The sequence below is a fragment of the Suricata suricatta genome, chromosome 5 (assembly GCF_006229205.1).
Source record: "Suricata suricatta isolate VVHF042 chromosome 5, meerkat_22Aug2017_6uvM2_HiC, whole genome shotgun sequence".
Classification (NCBI taxonomy): Eukaryota; Metazoa; Chordata; class Mammalia; order Carnivora; family Herpestidae; genus Suricata; species Suricata suricatta.
In genome coordinates, this window is record NC_043704.1 from 69,558,120 (window position 1) to 69,575,702 (window position 17,583).

General features: G+C 41.9%; 1 protein-coding gene across 1 annotated transcript in view; it reads left to right on the forward strand.

The window, feature by feature from the left end:
* KALRN (kalirin RhoGEF kinase) overlaps positions 1 to 17,583 on the forward strand; it is a 609,954-nt gene that overhangs the window by 419,821 nt on the left and 172,550 nt on the right. The window contains exons 26-28 of the mRNA XM_029938721.1: positions 8,834 to 8,903; positions 11,211 to 11,300; positions 16,287 to 16,379. Of these exons, the coding sequence (XP_029794581.1) occupies positions 8,834 to 8,903; positions 11,211 to 11,300; positions 16,287 to 16,379 (253 nt within the window). The remainder of the gene's footprint in view (positions 1 to 8,833; positions 8,904 to 11,210; positions 11,301 to 16,286; positions 16,380 to 17,583) is intronic.

The window sequence follows — 17,583 nt, forward strand, 5'->3', positions numbered from 1 at the left end:
AGGTCAGCCAGCAGCAGAGGGTGGTGTGCAGCTGGGGGACCCATGAGAAATAGTGAACCACTGGCCCAGGCCCACAGTTTCGTCATCTTCCCAGAGTTCGTGGGCCAGCCCTGTGCTAGTTGAGAGGTACCCAGTGATGAATCAAACCTGAGCTCTGCCCCCTGAGTTCTGGGAGTTATTTAGGTCCTTGTGATCGAGTGGAGGGAAGCACAAATGCAGTTAAAAGGAGCAAAGAAAATAGCTTTGGTTGGAAAAATAGGAAGGGCTTCACAGAGGGGAGGGTATTTGAGGTTGGATTTAGGTAGCTGGTAGGATTTCTACAACCAGGGTGGGCTCCCTTAATGATGGAGGAAAGTTTGAAAAAAAGGTCTGCCAAGGGAGGAGAGTGGTGAAGTCTAGCAAGAGGGCTGAGAGAGGCCACAGGGAGTTTTTGAGTTAGTCTCAACCCTGGGGGAGGGGGGTGGCCGGATGTCAGGCTCCTAGTTTCACTGTGTCTCCTCACTGTGAGATTGAGGTGGAGGAGGGGAGAGGTGGAAGTAGTTCTGGACAGAAACGGTGTTGGCCAGGGTTGGGGGGGCACAAAGGTGGTGGGAAGAGAGGGATTAAATACCTAAATAGAGGAGAAGCTAGAGGGAGCAGTGAAGTGGGAGGTGGGTAACAAGGGAAAGAAGAAGGGAACGAGGGAGACAGGAGAGGGAAGCAGCAGTCAGGGAGGTTAGAGAAGGGAGAGAGAAGCTAAGTGGTGGGGGAGTATGGGTGGGAGGAAGAGAGATGGATAAAGACCTAGACCTCCCTAGGGCTACAATTCTATTTCAGAACAGAACATCAGCAAGGTGTTTATCAAACATTTTTTATCACAAACCAAAGAAAAAGTTTATACGTTATGTCCTGATATATACATGCTTATATATAATAGAGAAATTAAGTTTGTCAAAATAACACCCTACATCTGATGTATTCTGATATTTTGGGTTAGGTTCTGTTTCTCTTTCTCCTTTTCCTTATTCAATGCTGGTTTCTACCCACTAAATTAATGCAACCCCTGAAACGGGGCGGGGCGGGGGGGGGGGGGTGTCCATCTGCAGCTACAAGGCGAGGAGCTGGCTCCACCCAGTGGTGAGAGAGAGGATGTGCAGCCTACAGCAATGTCCACAGGGCCCCCAGGCCACCTCCTCCTTTGCCTCTCCTATCCTTTCCCTTCCCTGCCCGTTGCTTAAAATATGCCTATTCTATGCCTTCTATGCTGCATCTCCCCTCCAAGTGCCCTTGGTATCAGTTTTATCCCATTTATAGAAATCACAGAATTACAAAATATAAAAGCCTGGGAAAAAACCTTTAAAGGTAATCTAGTTCTGTTCTCCTCCCTTGTTTTATATAAACTGGAGCTTACAAAAGTTTGCGACCCTGCTCATGCCTATTGGTAGCACAGCAAAGATTCCAGGTCTAAATAACTCCCTATGAAATTACATCTTAAAAATGATAGATAGATAGATAGATAGATCACACTGTCATTTTCTTAATATTCAAATGTGAGGGAAGGAGGTAGGGGAAGATCTGCTGTGGTTTTTCTTGGGCCCTAAACCCGTACCCTAAGGGATAGCTAACTACAAGCCCTATACAAGCCATCAGGAGAGCCTGTAAAAATTCTCCTGTGGCCTTATTGTTGGCATTTGTTTGTTCAGTAAGCCGTCAACATTGGTGCTGGTTATGGATATTGGGGCGCACCCAAAGCAAGACAAAGTGTGCCCATTTACATGGATGTGTCAAAGTCATGTTATTTTAGTTGTGCACACTCACTGCTGAGCATCCATGAACAGCACATTAATGGGTATGAATAACATTAAATGTGAGATTAATTTTTTATGCTTATTTTAACATTAAAATAAGTTACAGATCTATGCAAATACTTTTTGGCTCATTTGATCACACAAGTTAGACAAGATTAGGAAGCATTAGCAAAACATATTCAACAGCTAGCAGTGTAATAGGTAAACTGCCTCTTGAGGTGGGATCCTGAGGGCAGGAAATGTGCTGAGAAGCCCAGCCCTGCACACCTCTCCCCTTCATCTCTAATCTAGGCTGAAGCTCCTGGTGTGTAATCAAGGGACAGAGAAGGTTGACTCACATGGCTGAGCCCAGGTGATCAAACTTGACTGAAACACTCCCCAGAATAATCCCACACCTTCCCTGGACTGCACACAGCTCCATATTGGTTTAATAGCTGTCCCAGTATGCTAATCAGCTGTCCTAGCCCCTGCAATCTGGAGCCTCTGTGCTAGACTCTGAATCTAGTTGGTCACTGATGGATTCTTTAGAAATGATGTCCCCAGTAACCTAGCCCTGCTTTGATAAGGAGGCAATGTCCTGGACTTCCTGCGAAGAAGTGAGCCTAAGAGCTTTCTCCTCACCCTGCCTCCATCCAGCTTTATTTATCTATGGATCCTTCTCGTTGTTCTTCTCTTTGCCATAACCTCTACCTTCATTCCGCTTATGTCATTCTAACAAGCACACATGCATGAGAGTCATTCATGCACACACACATATGTACACACATCATCATCATCAAATATATAACCCTTTAAATGCAGACCTCACCCTTGATATAAAGGTCTGTCTGCTGGACCACATTGTGATACCTCCATTGAAGGATACACTTCTCTAAAATCAGCGAGACCATAGGCCAAATTTACCTTTGGAGAAAATAACAGAATCAAAATGACTCAAGGTACATTTGGAATGGTGCTGTTTCCACAGTACTGCATTACAAACCACCTGAAAGTTTTTCTATCAGTAATTTCTAGGAGTTTCATTTCCCAAGATTCTGTACAAAGCCAGAGGGAAGCGTTTTCCTTAGAAATTAACTGCACAATATATTGCATCATGGTAATTTAACAGAGTAATGACTTGACTTAGATCTTGACATTTCTTTAAAAGTTGTATTTATTTCAGAAAGAACCCCAGACATTCACACGAATACTTAAACTACTTTCTTTGCTTGTTCTCTCATGATTTATTACATATAATTATTGAAATGCTGAGGACAAAGGTGTGGCTCTCGAAGGTGGAATATTCTATCATTTGTGAAGAGTGTTGTGACCTCTTATGCTTAATTTAAACTCATCATGTCCATTTGAAGGAGACAGAATGATCTTGATCAGAGTTACATAATCTATCATCTTCATAAGCTTTAAATTAAAGAGCAAAATCGAGTTTAGTATTGCCACTTGCCTTCAACAATCACATTGAGATAGTAGTGGATGTCTTACTCAGAGGTATCAATAGATATACCCAGCACAAGGTAGTTTTTCTGGTTCTTAGATTTTTTAATTAAAAAATTAAGTCATACGGAATCAATAGAGAATCTGCCAACTGAAATCTGGGGCAGCTGCCATCAAACTCTGGTCTATGGATTGGATGCAGTAGAATTACCCAGAGGGCAGTGCATGGCCAGGTGCAGGGACCATGAACTAGGGGTTTCCAGGAGTGTTCCTTGAGACGAGGTCGGATACTGCCCCCAAAAGAGCTCCACTTGCAGAGAAGTTCAGGAAGCACTACACACTATTTACTTCAGAGACTTAGAGCGTACCTCATCATTTTGTAGGATTTTGGAAGCCCTCCAGTAGAGAAACCAGCTTAGCAACATTTCCCAAATTTAAATGATAGGTGACCTTGGAATACAATTTTTATAACACCCAATCAAGATTTTCCCAGAATATTTTCTAGGGAAAGGAAATCTAGTATCGATTTTCCAACACACGCTCCCCTAGGGGAGAGTTCCCTAGGAATGAGTCTCTAAGAAGAATATGCAAATGTATGTTTATCAGGGTATGAGTTTACTAAGATTGGGAATCACTGGTCCTCAAAAACCAGTCTTTATTTAGTGTCTACTATATGCTAGGTGCTGGGTTGGTTTCTTTATCCACATGGATTTATTAAATCCTCACAACCAACCCCATGAGGTTGTGACTCAAAGATGAGAAAAATGAGGTTTTGGAAGACACCCCCCGCCCAACTGTGAGTAAGTGTGAACTCTGGTTCTTTACCTTGTGCTTGACTCTAGGAGGAAAGGAAAGTGAGAGACAGGACCAGTAGACAGGTGAGCTAGTGGTGGGTTGCTGCTAAAACCTTCATTTTTCCAGAGAGGCATTAATTATACAAATAATATTCTAGGCATGTAATACATTTTATAGTCCTTTCATTTCTTCAGAATTTTCAAAGTGAGCATTCTCCCATAGGTTTTTGATAGCCGCTATCACAAAAAGTCATGGTATGGTCAGTTTAGATTATCAGGATTTTAAAGAAAATTCCTAGCACTGCCTTTAGCATCTAGATCAAGGATCAGTTCTGTTGGTATAATTACCACGGTTTGCTTACATTTAACCCTAAGTGACCAGGCGCTGACCTTTGGTCGTAAGTCAAGGAAAGAAGGAAAGTCTCCCTGAGTTGTATCTGGTGTGGAGTGTCAGGATCTGGCTGTTTTATCATTTACTTGATCATCCTAAAGCAGAAGGGCCTACATACCGGGGGAGTCAGAGCTTAGGGGACGGGAGTGAGGACCCAGGAGTGGGGAGGAAGAGGTTTTCCACAACTGAGGGAGTTTATCCCCACTGCCAGGGGCCCTTGGATTATCCGCTTCTCCCCTCTGTCTCTTCTTCCAGGACCTCTCTCCTTCTGGGTCCTTCTTTCTTTAAAGCAACTCATTTTCTTTCACCAGTCCTTGTCCTAGAATAGCCCATCAGATTTCCTCCCTGGTCACCATGCCATTCCAGTCCCCACCCAGGCCCTGTTCAGTCCATCATGGCGCAGAGCTGGATTTCCAATCATTGTCTTCACTGAGATTTATTGTGAAGGTACTTATATGAGAAATGTCCACGTAAAGAATAGCTCAACATCTCTGGAAAACTACTGACTAAGATGTTGTAAATTATATTATTTAGTGTTCCTCACGGAGGAGGAATTCTAAATGTCTTTTAGAATTCAGTGATGAGGTGATATGGTGGGGAGTCAGAATGCTTCTCTTGCAACAAAAAGACCATGTTTCCTTTTGGGCCTGGAGAAAAGTTTGAGCCTCAACTATAGCATTATATAATATTTTTTCCTACTTATGTTTTAGAAGTCATATTAAATACATTTATGTCACCTGCAGTTCTAAAAGTATCAGTTGGGGCATCAGTTGATTAAGGGTCCAACTCTTGATTTCCGCTCAGGTCATGATCTCACGGTTCGTGAGGCTGAACCCTGTGTCAGGCTCTGTACTAGCAGTGCAGAGCCCGCTTGAGATTCTCTGTCTCCTTCTCTCTCTGCTCCTTCCCTGCTCACTCTCTGTCTCTCTCTCTTTAAATGAATAAATAAACGTTAAAATACCTATCAGTAAATATGATACTTTATTGATTTTTGAGCACTGCATATTTGTATTTGGAAAGCCCAGACTGCATTATAATTACTGCTGTTCCATGATTCAAGTCAGGATGCTCTAAATTCACATGTTAGGGGAAGGATGATTATCCTCAAATGGATATTGTTAGGAGTCCCTGGAAATTTTTAAGTGACTGTTCCTTATTATTACAGCAATGCTCATTTATTATAGAAAATTTGCACTGCAGGTAGGCAAAAAATTATATGTGATCCCACCAATCATTATTAGCACTTTGGCTTTCCAAATATGACTAACACTAAAAACAACATGTTTTTATATCATTGAAGGGGGAGCACAAGTAACAGATACTGCCAGAATGCTTGGATAATAGGAGCCAGAAGGAGTAGGTTAAATCAGTACAATTTATTTATTCCCATGGTGGAAATAAGCAGTGGAATGGTTCAAAACTGCTTTATATCTTTTAATTTAATTTTGAATTAATTTTAAAATTCAAATTTAAATTAAAAGATATAGATTGAGAATTCCAACCCACCACTATCTTTGCCCTGTTCCGTTGGCTGGTTTCCTATGGTAATGACCTTTTTTTAATTTTGAAATTTATGTTATTAAATTTTAGTTAACACACAGTGCAATGTCGGCTTCAGGAGTGATTTGTCACTTCCATGCAACACCCAGTGCTTATCACAACCTGTGCCCTTCTTCCTGCCCATCACGCTTCTCACCCATCTCCTACCCACCTCCCTTCCAGCAACTTCAGTTTGTTAAAACAAAAAACTCTTTTGTGGTTTGTTTCTCTCTCTTCTCTTCTTCCCTGCTTCCCATATGTTCATCTGTTTGTTTCTTAAATTCCGCATATGAGTGAAAGCATATAGTATTTATGTTTCTCTAATTGACTTATTTTGCTTAGCATAATACATTCTAGCTCCATCCACGTCATTGCAAATGGCAAGATTTCATTTTTTTTGATGGCTGAGTAATGTTACATTGTATGTATATGTATACACACACAAACACACGCATCTTCTTAGTCCATTTATGAGTTGATGGACATTTGGGCTCTCTCCATAGTTTGGCTATTATTGATAATGCTGCTATAAACATTGAGGTGCATGTACCCCTTCGAATCTGTACTTTTGTATCCTTTGGGTAAATACCTAATAGTGCAATTGCTAGATTGTAGGATAGTTCTATTTTTAGTTTCTTGAGGAACCTCCATACTGTTCTCCAGAGTGGCTGTACCAGTTTGCACTCCCACCAGCAGTGCAAGAGGGTTCCCCCTTCTTCACATCCTCCCTATTGTCTTCTGTGTTTATTTTAGCCATTCAGACAGGTGTGAGGTGATACCTTGTCATGGTTTTGATTTGTATTCTGATGATGAATGCTGTTGAGCATCTTTTCATGTGTCTGTTAGCTATTTGGATGTCTTCTTTGGAAAAGTGTCTATTCATGTCTTCTACCCATTTCTTCACTGGGTTTTTTGTGTTTGGGGCATTGAGTTTGATAAGTTCTTTATAGATTTTGGATACTAGCTTTTTATCAGATATGTTGTTAGCAAATATCTTCTCTCATTCCATAGGCTACCTTTTAGTTTTGTTGATTGTTTCTTTCCCTGAGCAGAAGCTTTTTATCTTGATGAAGTCCCAGTAGTTCATATTTGATGACCCTTTTTTTTTAAGAAATGTCCATCTAAAATTATGATTGACATGTAAAAAGCTGTCCTTATATAATATTTGCAATTTGATGAGTTTAGAGATAAAGGTACATCCATGAAGTTATCACCATGATCAAGGCCATGAACATATCCCATCACCTCCCCAAAGTTTCCTCCCCCTATGATGATGATGATGATGAAGAAAGAACACCTAATGTAAGATCTTCCCTCTTAGCAAACTTTAATCATACAATACAGTATTGATAGCTGTAGGTACTATGCTTATAGTGGATCTCACAACTTACCTTTCATAACTGACCTTGTACCCTTGACCATTAATTTCTTGGGTTTGAAATAAGAGTACATATTCCCACTCCCCAAAAAAGAGTACATATTCCCTACTTAGACAAAAGGTGGCATATTGTATATATTCTTCCATACCTTGCTCTTTTCACTTAACAGCCTACCCTGGAGATCTTTCATGTGAAAACATGGAAAGCCTTGTCATTTTTGTTATAACTGTGTACTACCTGGTTCTGTGGATATACAGGTTACTCTGTCACCTGCAGTCCACCTTTTAACATTATGAACAGTAGTAACACATGAATACATGTTTACATCATCTTCTACGTAAGTAAATTAAGATATATAGGAACTTTTCCAAGATTAAAGCTGCAGAAATAAAAGATAAGTATACTTTTTTTTTCTGGTAGATATTGTCAGTATGTCTTTGAAAAGATTATATCTTCCATTTCCATCAGTAAGTTTCCCTACAACATCATAATTATTTTTTATTTTAAAACCTCTGTATGATTTCTATTTTTTAAATGTTTACTTATTTAGAGAGAGAGAGAGAGCAAGCAGGGGAGGGGTAGAGAGAGAGAGGGGGAGACAGATCCCAAGCAGGCTCTACACGGTCAGCGCAGAGCCTGTTGCAGCACTCAAACAAACTCACGAACCATGAGATCATGACCTGAGCAAAAATCAAGAGGTGGACGCTTAACCGACTGAGCCGCCCAGGCGCCCTAAAAACCCTGTATGATTAAAAAAAAAATACATCCTGGTGATGCTGTCTTATTAGAGCTTATATTCTCTGAGCCCAAACTAATTGTTTAATATATTAACTTGAAATTGGTATAGTCAACCCTTCATTATTTATTCACACATAAAGGAGCCACAACGTAGATATCCACAAAGGCAGATAATTCCCTTGGTAATTCAATTGAGCTTTGAAATATATTGTGACTTTTTACCCATTGAATTTTCTTTCCTAACGATGTCTGCATTAGGAAACATTAACTCGTAGCTTTTAACACAAAGTGCCTGCTGATAGAAGAAGTAAGCCAAGCATTGGAAAGAAATGACTACAGGATTCAAATGTTTCCACTATATCTTTGGGATCATGGATGATATTTATTTAATTGTTTTTGATATCCGTATTTATAAATTTTTTAATGTTACAATGTATTCATATTACTTGTATAAAAAATCTATTTATGGTTCAGTTAAAATGAAAGTCTCAACCCAAGTATAATACTTAATTTCTTTTCAACCTGAGAAATGTAAATCCCTAAGGGGAACAATGTAATTTTAAGTAGCACTAATTAATCAATTAATATAAATTATAATGAAAACAAGTCTAATATATTTAAAACTACTCCGCACAATGTGTCAGTTAGAGAATGGAGAAGCCATGTGTAAATAATAGAGAGCTGACGGGGTTGCAGTGGTCTCGGCCTAATCATGTGGGTGAGGAGGGAGGCAGTACGCAGAGATGTCTGATTAGCCTTTCTCTCCCCTTGCAGCATTTTCCTCAAAGAGCTGGAGAAGTACGAGCAGCTGCCTGAGGACGTGGGACACTGCTTTGTTACCTGGGTAACTGACCTGAAATGCTGCTTCTCCCACTGTGCCATCCTTTCCAGGAGTGCAGATGGTGTCAGAGGGCATCACTATTTGGTGCCTGACCTGGCTGGTGTCACTGACATTAGGACCAGGGACTCTAGGGAGAGGGTACAAGTAGATCTAAGAGGAGCAGAGACCTCCTTGGGAAAAGTCCTTAGACATTGTATACAAGCTCCACATTGAGTTTTCCAGGAACTTTCTAAAACTGAGACATCCGTGATAGAGGAAACATTCCAGTTCTAGCCATTGGTTTGATTTGGTTTTGTTTTGTTTTTACAGGATAGGGTTAGGGTAAAATTAGACCTTTAGGAACCCACCAAACCATCGGTTACATTTTCTTCCCTAATAGAGGAGAACAGATTCCATAGGTATTCATCCTAGTTCTGACCTAAAAGATTAGTGTCTAGTCATTTTCTTTTCTGGTGCTGTTATCATGGGCCAAGTAAATGGGCTGAATGTACCAGGTTCTAATTCTATAAATGGAAACACTAGTCTCCATTAGCATCCACCCATGTTATTCTGAGCTCAGGTTCATGATGGGAATGCAACCTCTCTGGGGAAATCCACCTATGATACTAAATGCAACTAAACATGGAAATCCTTCCCCGGGGCCAGGAGTTCTATTTTAAATTATCTCCTTATAATTTCCACTCAAAATGGGCTACTTTTCAAAATGTCTTCATGATTCAGAGAGTCTATTCTCTCAATAGGCTATGGAATAGGAAGACCTATGGTTATACTGTGTATTTTATACATGGAAACAATTCAGATGACCTAGGTGGTTGACTAGTCCCCTGACATGTAATAAATAGCACAGCCAGTTCCACAGCTCGAGATCTGAGTTGTTTTCTTTACATGAAACTTTAATGTTTGCCTCCTGGCATACTCTCATTTCTTAAGAAAGTCTTAGACTTTGTGTTAATATGTTTTCTACCTCTAAATACATGAGCCTGTGCACAGTTCACATTAATGCTGATCACCAATGTATGATCCCTTGCCAGTTACAGCCAATGTAGAGAAAAAAAATAAACAAGGGAAGGGATTTTTTTTCACATCTTGTTTCATACAATTTGTGGATCTGCCTAACAATCAACTATAAGTAGGATTTTTCAGTGTGCCCTAGGGATGATAAATGCCTCGCAGGTGGTGTATAAACTCTAAAATTGGTCTCAGAAAACCTTTGACAATTGCATAAAATAGGCACATTTTGCCAAGAATCATCCCAAGGTGACTTTGTTAAGTCTCATAATCTTCACATAAGAGGGTAGAAAGAAAGAGTTGTTTCCATGTACGGAAAGGCAGTGGTTATGACCAAGAAGCATGAAGTCAGCTTGCTTGGGCTGTACCACTTTCGAACTGTGGGAATTGAAAGTTACTTAACCCAACCAGTGCCACGGTTTTCACATCTGTAAAATGGGATGCTGATACTAGAACTCACTGCGTAGTGTTCTCAGGGGGGTCAGATGAGTTAATATATGAGAAGCACTCAGAATAGTGCTGGCACGAGAGACCTGCTATACTTAACACATACCTGGGCCGCTGCCTCAGAAGAGGATGCCCAGATGTTCTGTAGGCAGCATTTCGCAAATGGGAAAACTACTTAGTGACCAAACCACACATACCTTTCCCAGTAGAAGGGACATGGAGCGCTAACCCAAAAAATGAGTTTTCGCCAAGCTACAAGGTTCTTGGCTTGAAGTAGCAATCTGGTTGTGACTTATTCTTGAGGCCTCTCCCCACAGGGCCACCTTGCTTTCCTTTCCCCCATCATTGATTCTGGGAAATTGGAGATGATGGCATAGTCACTAGCATGGCCTACAAACTACTCCCAATGGAGGCATTTGGGTACAGGCAGAACTTCCTCTGAGATCGCATTTCATTTTCATTCTTTGATTTTTGTTTTCAGAGCAAATGCTGCCATTTTTCAAGATGGGGAGTACAATCGTAGGTCATCCAAAAAAGGGATAACATCTAAACAAATTCTATCCAACTTCAAAATACATTATGTGAATTGGGTTTTCTAATTCTTTCTAGCACAGACTAGTATTAAAATAAGATCACTTTTAGCAAGCTTTCTCTACCTGCAGATAGGAGAAAAGCCGCCCAAAGTTTGTTAGGGGAACATGGGCCAGATAAGCCTAGAATGTTTGCCACAGATAACCCTGTGCCACACAATATCTGAGAGCTTACCTACCCAACCCTTGCTGGGTCCTCCCGGCACGGTCAACAGAAGGGAGCGACTAATGGATGCTTATCTGCTATTGCCTTTGTTCTTTTTAGGCAGACAAATTTCAGATGTACGTTACCTACTGTAAAAACAAGCCCGATTCTAACCAGCTGATCCTGGAGCATGCAGGCACCTTCTTTGACGTAAGCCATGATTTTCCATTCTTGAGTCATTGATGAGTGGGTGGGAGTCAATGTTTCTCTACTTTGGGATAATGGGTTTTTATCCTTTATTCCTCTTTTCAATTTGGCCACCCAAACCTCTCTCTCAGGAGTAAAGCGCGGAGGAAAACAAAAGCCGTGCTTGTCTTTTGTTTTAACCCACCCCATCTCCAGTGGCGTGATTTTAGACAAGGCGCATTTGCCTTCCATGCCTTAACACCAAACTGGGCTAGCCACAATTTCATGTGCAGAGGAGACCAACTATACATTACTCGTGTTCACTAAGATGTTTCACTTCTACTGCACACACAGTTCCCTCAAATGCAGGGGTTCTCAAAGTGTGGTCCTCAGACCAGCCACATCAGCATCACCTGAGAACTTGTTAGAAAGGCATATTTTGGACCATCTCCCCAGATCTGCTGAATCAGAATCTTCAGGATTATAGTCCCACAATCTGAGTTTTAAGAAGCCACTCAAGTTTGAGAGGCACTACTCACACGTAATTGTTTCAACCTTGGCTACACATTTGAATTACCTGGGAAATTTTGAAAAGTACTGATTCCTGGCTCCCAGCCCCATGATTCTAGTAAGATTGGCTTGGGTTTGGCCTAGATTTTGAGAGTTTTAGCACAGCCAGCGCTGATCATTTGGGCTGTAAGAGAAGCCAAGCAAAGTTGGCACTGCTGTGTCTTGTCCGATCCCTTGCTTGAGAATGAGGATCCATTCCTGTTAGTGAATGATGGCATAAGGCTGCGTGGTGCTGGACCCCAGAGAGTGACCTGTTGGCTATAAAGTGAACAGCACCAAATGGGTCAGTGTGGGATGTAAGGGAAGAACAAGGAGTGGAGAAACTAGGGGAGAAGGGAAGTTCATCTAGAGAGAGACTATAGCAGTGATGGCCATTATGGTAGTCCTATCAGAAATGACAACAACTTAAAATTCAGAACTTTGTAATGTTTATTAGTCTGTGTTTCCACCTACCTGGTTTCATTTCTCCCATAAATATTTGAGTATTTACTATAGGGAAGGTGGTGTTCTAGGCACCTTAGGGAATACAGACATTTAAACATCATTCCCATATTCAAGTTTACAAAATGAACCTCTGAGCATCTTTCTAGCCAGATGCTGCCAAAACAGAAATTATTCCACAAGTGTCTTGTTGCTCAGTAAAGGAACGACCCTTGAAATGGGAGAAAGCCAGACAAGAAAAAAGATACATGACTTTTAAAAATGAAGTGTTGATATGCAAATGGTACTGAGTGTCCCAAACTGGAATTTTTGAGGTTAGACTTGATAAAACAGAAAATTCAAGAAAAGTACTTCTTTAACTTGGTATCTGAATTTATTGGATATCATATTGGATGTTCTCTACCACTATTACCTCTCTTAATAATGTATTTTCCTTAACATGTTTCTGATTGATTATTCGTCAGCAGTATCCAGAAGGGTCTTTGTGAAGTTTTAAATGCATTGTGTCCTGTCTTCCACTTAGCATTTTCTGAACATGCTCCAAGCATGCCTGAGACTCCTCCACTTCCTTGTGTTTGCTCACAGTGCTCTCTCTGCCTTACCCCTGTGTGTAAACTGCAGGTGCACACACAGAGTCACTCTTCAGAATTCCTTCTGTCCTTCAAAAGTCAAATGCTTCCTGCATGAATCCTTCCCTTTCCCTATGCATGTGTTATACTTAGTATCTCTCTTACAGTGTTTGTAACAATTTGCCTTTTGGCAGGTTATCAATGTACCTTCCCATTACTCACATCTCGTCTCACCTGTGAGCCCCTTGAGGCTGACTGACGATTTGCCTGGCTCATTTTGTACACATCATCGTGTGTGGTGCTAATCGGTATTTTCCTTTTGTTTTATATTCATCAGATCACCATTTCTAGCCAATTTCTAGACTTTGACTAGTAAGTTAGATAACCTCCAAATTTTACAGCTTACCCCCACCCCTCTTTCCAACCTAGTGCCTGATGAGCCTCTACTTTAGTTGGGAAGGCCACTGGAATCCAGGAAAACAGTTCACGAGATAGGAGCTCCTGGAGCTCAGCATAGAGGTGGGGAGGGAGAGCAGTAACCTCTCCCGGTTGTTCCCAGAGCTTTCCAGAACCCATAATATTTGTAACTGTTTTCCATTTCATCAGAAAGGGTTCCCTAGTTTCTACACCTAGAAAATACCTGCTTTAGGCCCTCATTCTATAAAAGAGGTAAGCCCTTAAGATAGGCTGCCTTTTAGTATCTATTATTATAGCGAATGCACAGAAAATTGAAGTTCCAGAATGGGGCACACATTCACATGATCCAGAATTTTCTACTTCAGATATGAGAGCTGGGAGGCTGTGAAGTTTGATACTGTGTTGGTAAGCATGCTTCGGCAGACCTAGCCCCTGGAGGGGTGCCTTCCTCCCTTCCTCCTGCCCCACATGCAGCCCTTCCAGCGCTGTAAGAGGACTGTTGAAGGGGCGTTATTGCCTGTGCTCCCTTGCCAAAGCTGCCAAGTAAACTCAAGATGTTACTTTGCCCAGAGAGTCAGGCTGCCAAGCTGTTGTGCCCTTCGCCCTTGGACCAGTCCAGCTAGAACTCCACACCTCTAGCCAAGAGGCACAAGTGAGAAAGTTGCTACTTTCTGGAATACTTGGCAGGAATGTGATAATTGTTTTTTAATTCCCTCTTCTTTGCTTCCTCCATGGCCACATAACAAGTCCTCTCTTGCATAACTTTAAATGTTTCTTGGGGCTCCTGGGTGGCGTCCGACTTTGGCTCAGGTCATGGTCTACAGTTCATGATTTCAAGCCCCACATCGGGCTCTCTGCCATCAGAGCAGAGCCTAGAGCCTGCTTCAGATCCTCTGTCACCCCCTCTCTACCCCTACCCTGCTCACACTCACTTTCTCAGAAATAAATAACATTAAGTGAATAAATAAATAAAGTGTTTCTTGTATTCCTCCCAGTGCTTTGTTCTTACTAACCCTAGCTTAGGGCAAGCCCATGGTACATGCCTAGATATCTATCTATCTATCTATCTATCTATCTATCTATCTATCTATATATTTAGTATATAACTCTAGAGTATACATATATTTAAATTGAACAACTTAATGGTGTTACTATATCCACAGATAATGTGCAACCATCTCCACGGTCAATTCTAGAATATTTCTGTCACCTCAGAAAGCAAGCCCACTCCCTTTAGCCACCCCCTCCACCTCAGCCTCTCACCTACCCTTAGTGCGAAGCAACCAATGATACACTATCTCTGTAGAGTCACCTCTTCTGGACATTTCGTAAAAATACAATCCTTTACTTTGTGTTCTTTTGTGACTGACATTTTCACTTAGCATAATGCTTTCAGGGGTCTGTGTCACAGCGTGTATCAGGACTGCATTCCTCTTTACGGCCAAATAATATCCCACTGCATGGACATACCACATTGTGTATTTCCATTCATCAATTGATGGACATTTGGGTTGTATCCACTTTTTCACTATTATTAATAATACTGCTATAAATGGCGTATATAAGTTTTTGTACGGGCATATGTTTTCATTTCTCTCTGGTATAAACCTAGGAGTAGAATTGCTGGATCACATGGTAACTCTGTGTTTACACACTTGGGATTTTTCAACAACCTCCTAACTGGTTTCTTTGTCTCTATTTCCCAACCTGACTCCGTATGTTGCTATTAGGCTAAATATTGCTCTCTCCAAAACATTACTTTCACCATCTTTTTCTCCTATTTAAGGTCTACAGTACTTTACTATTGAGACGCTCACCATCAAATCCTAATTTTTTTCTTTTATCTAGCTCAAACCTATCAATGGCCTAAATATATCTTGCTTATCTGACTGTATTTTTCATTTTTTTTCTGGACTCCGGGTGTCCATCCTCTATGTCATTCTGCATAGTCCTCATTATCATCTAAATACTCAAAGATGGTTTCCTGTGCATTTTTTATGTTTTCCATTTATAGAGTGCCATTCATCCAGCTTTGCACTTCCCCACCTCCCACCTGTCCTCTAAAACCCAGCTGAAGGCTTTGTCTCCACTAACGTCACTCCTGGGCCCAGCCATTGCTCTCTGTTCTTGCTGGGAATACCTTCCATCTCCTTTGTTGCTATTTACGTGTGTATTCTCAGCCCCGTTCGGTGTAAGGTTCTTCAGGCAAGGGGACTACATGGACCCTCCGGTAACCTTCACAGTACCTACACCTTGGGACATGCAAGGTCATTTTGGAAGCAGGGTAGAGAAAGGTCTGAAACGAGAGGCTAGAGGCACCAACAGCAGCTGGAGGTAATGGGTGTAGCCTGGGGGAACGGCCTGCAGAGGAAAGGCTTGTCACCGGGGGTAACACAAGGAAAACAGTAACTCTCTGGTTATCCACTCAAGAGACCTGAATGGGGGAGGTGCCATTGATCACAACGATGAACTTATAAGATATTGTAAGGAATACAGTGGTGATCCTAGGTTGGGATGGGTCTAAGTTGAAGAGAGAAGGGATGGTAAAGGAGATACTGCCTTGTGCTGTTTTAATGGAACCGAGGGAGATAAAGTCTCAGGAGCCACTGGCATGGACATCCGAGCCCCTCTCCCTTTATTCTCATCATCCTGCTAGCCGTGGTGATCGCCTCCACTCTGGATTTATTTTTCCTTTCGCTTCTGCTGCACCACCTCTCCTTTACCCTTCTGTCTATTATTATCTCCTCATCTCTTTTTCCACTTTTATCCTTTCCCATTTCTTTATAAGTTTCATTTCTGACACACAAATCTACTTTCTCTCCCTAAAACTTCTCACTTTCACCATCTCCCCTTTTCTCTGTGTCTTGGTCTCTCTTGTTTCTCTCCCTATCAAAGAACAGTTCCTCATAATTATCTACCTTTTTTACTTTTCCTCTCTTCTCACCCTGCTGACTTCCTCCCCAAAACACACATACCCTTTTGTGTATCATGGTGCCTGTTTTCATCCCTGTAGGAGATACAGCAGCGGCATGGTCTGGCCAACTCCATCTCTTCCTACCTAATCAAGCCCGTCCAGAGGATCACCAAGTACCAGCTGCTCCTGAAGGTACCTCCCCACTCCTCTGGGTCACCCTCTCCTGCACTGCTGACCAGGTCCAAGGAGCCCTAGCTTTGCCCAGGATGGGAAAGCTTCCATCTCCAGACCTTTCCTCCATCTAGAGGAAAACTTCAGAGCTGAACCCACATTGGCTTTGCTGGCTCCCAGACCACATGACCTGTCCTGTGATGCTCTAGGTGTTTATTTGCTGGGGAACAGAGGAGAAATGAGAGCAGGAACAAGCTGTGACCGCTTTCATACCTGCCCACCACTGCACAGGTTGGAGCAGTTGGCACCCCAGACAGGGGCTGACACTCAGGGCCTCACTTGCTCTTTCCTCTGGGGACAGATTCCTCCTGGTGGCCCCTCCTGCTGATAGCATAAGGAGTCAAGGGGGCACTGCCAGTCTACATAGGTGGTGGAGGCCCAGGGTGGCATCTACCATTGCCTTAACCTCTGTGTTCATCAAGACCATGAGGTTTTTGAAGGAAAACACTCAAAGAGTACATCTTAAAACACAATGACACTCTTGTGTCTGGAAGATCCCGTATGTTAGGTAGGGCTTCTTTGAAACCAGGCAACAGATTTGGACTTTTTCCAAAATATTTTCTTTAAAATTCAAGTAGTCAAATTATGTAAAATAGTAAGCAATTTGGGCCGATTCTTCAGAGAAGGATAGATACACTGACCATCTGATGATATATTCTGCCCCACAAAAAGCCTGGGAAATTGATATTATAAGCAGTTATATAACCCCTATGTATATTAATTCTCAAGATATAAGGGTAGAGTTTTCCCTGAGTTTGAATATTTGGCTGATCACTCCTCAAATGCAAAGGATAAAGGCATAGTGAGCAGCATGTTATAAGTAGGAGAGCTCCAGAGAAAATCTGCTGAGATGCAATTCGTGTTTAGACATGCTTGCAGAATCCCACATCTTCTGGCTTCACTGAACCTGAAAACCAGTCTAGTTTCCAGTCTAGGTTTCTGGTCACACTGGAGCATGCCCACTGACAGCCCCTGGACTGACCATCTCCCTGCTTAGCACATGTGGTTCCATGACGAGAACAGCAGGGGCCCCGTGAGCCCGTGCCCTGGACCTCTCCCCCCGTGGGTCAGCTCAGGCACGAGCGCCATCCTTCCCCTCTGGCTCCGCCTTCAAACCTTCTCTTTCCTTGTCTACAAGAAGAGACATTTTGGGTTTTGCTTCCAG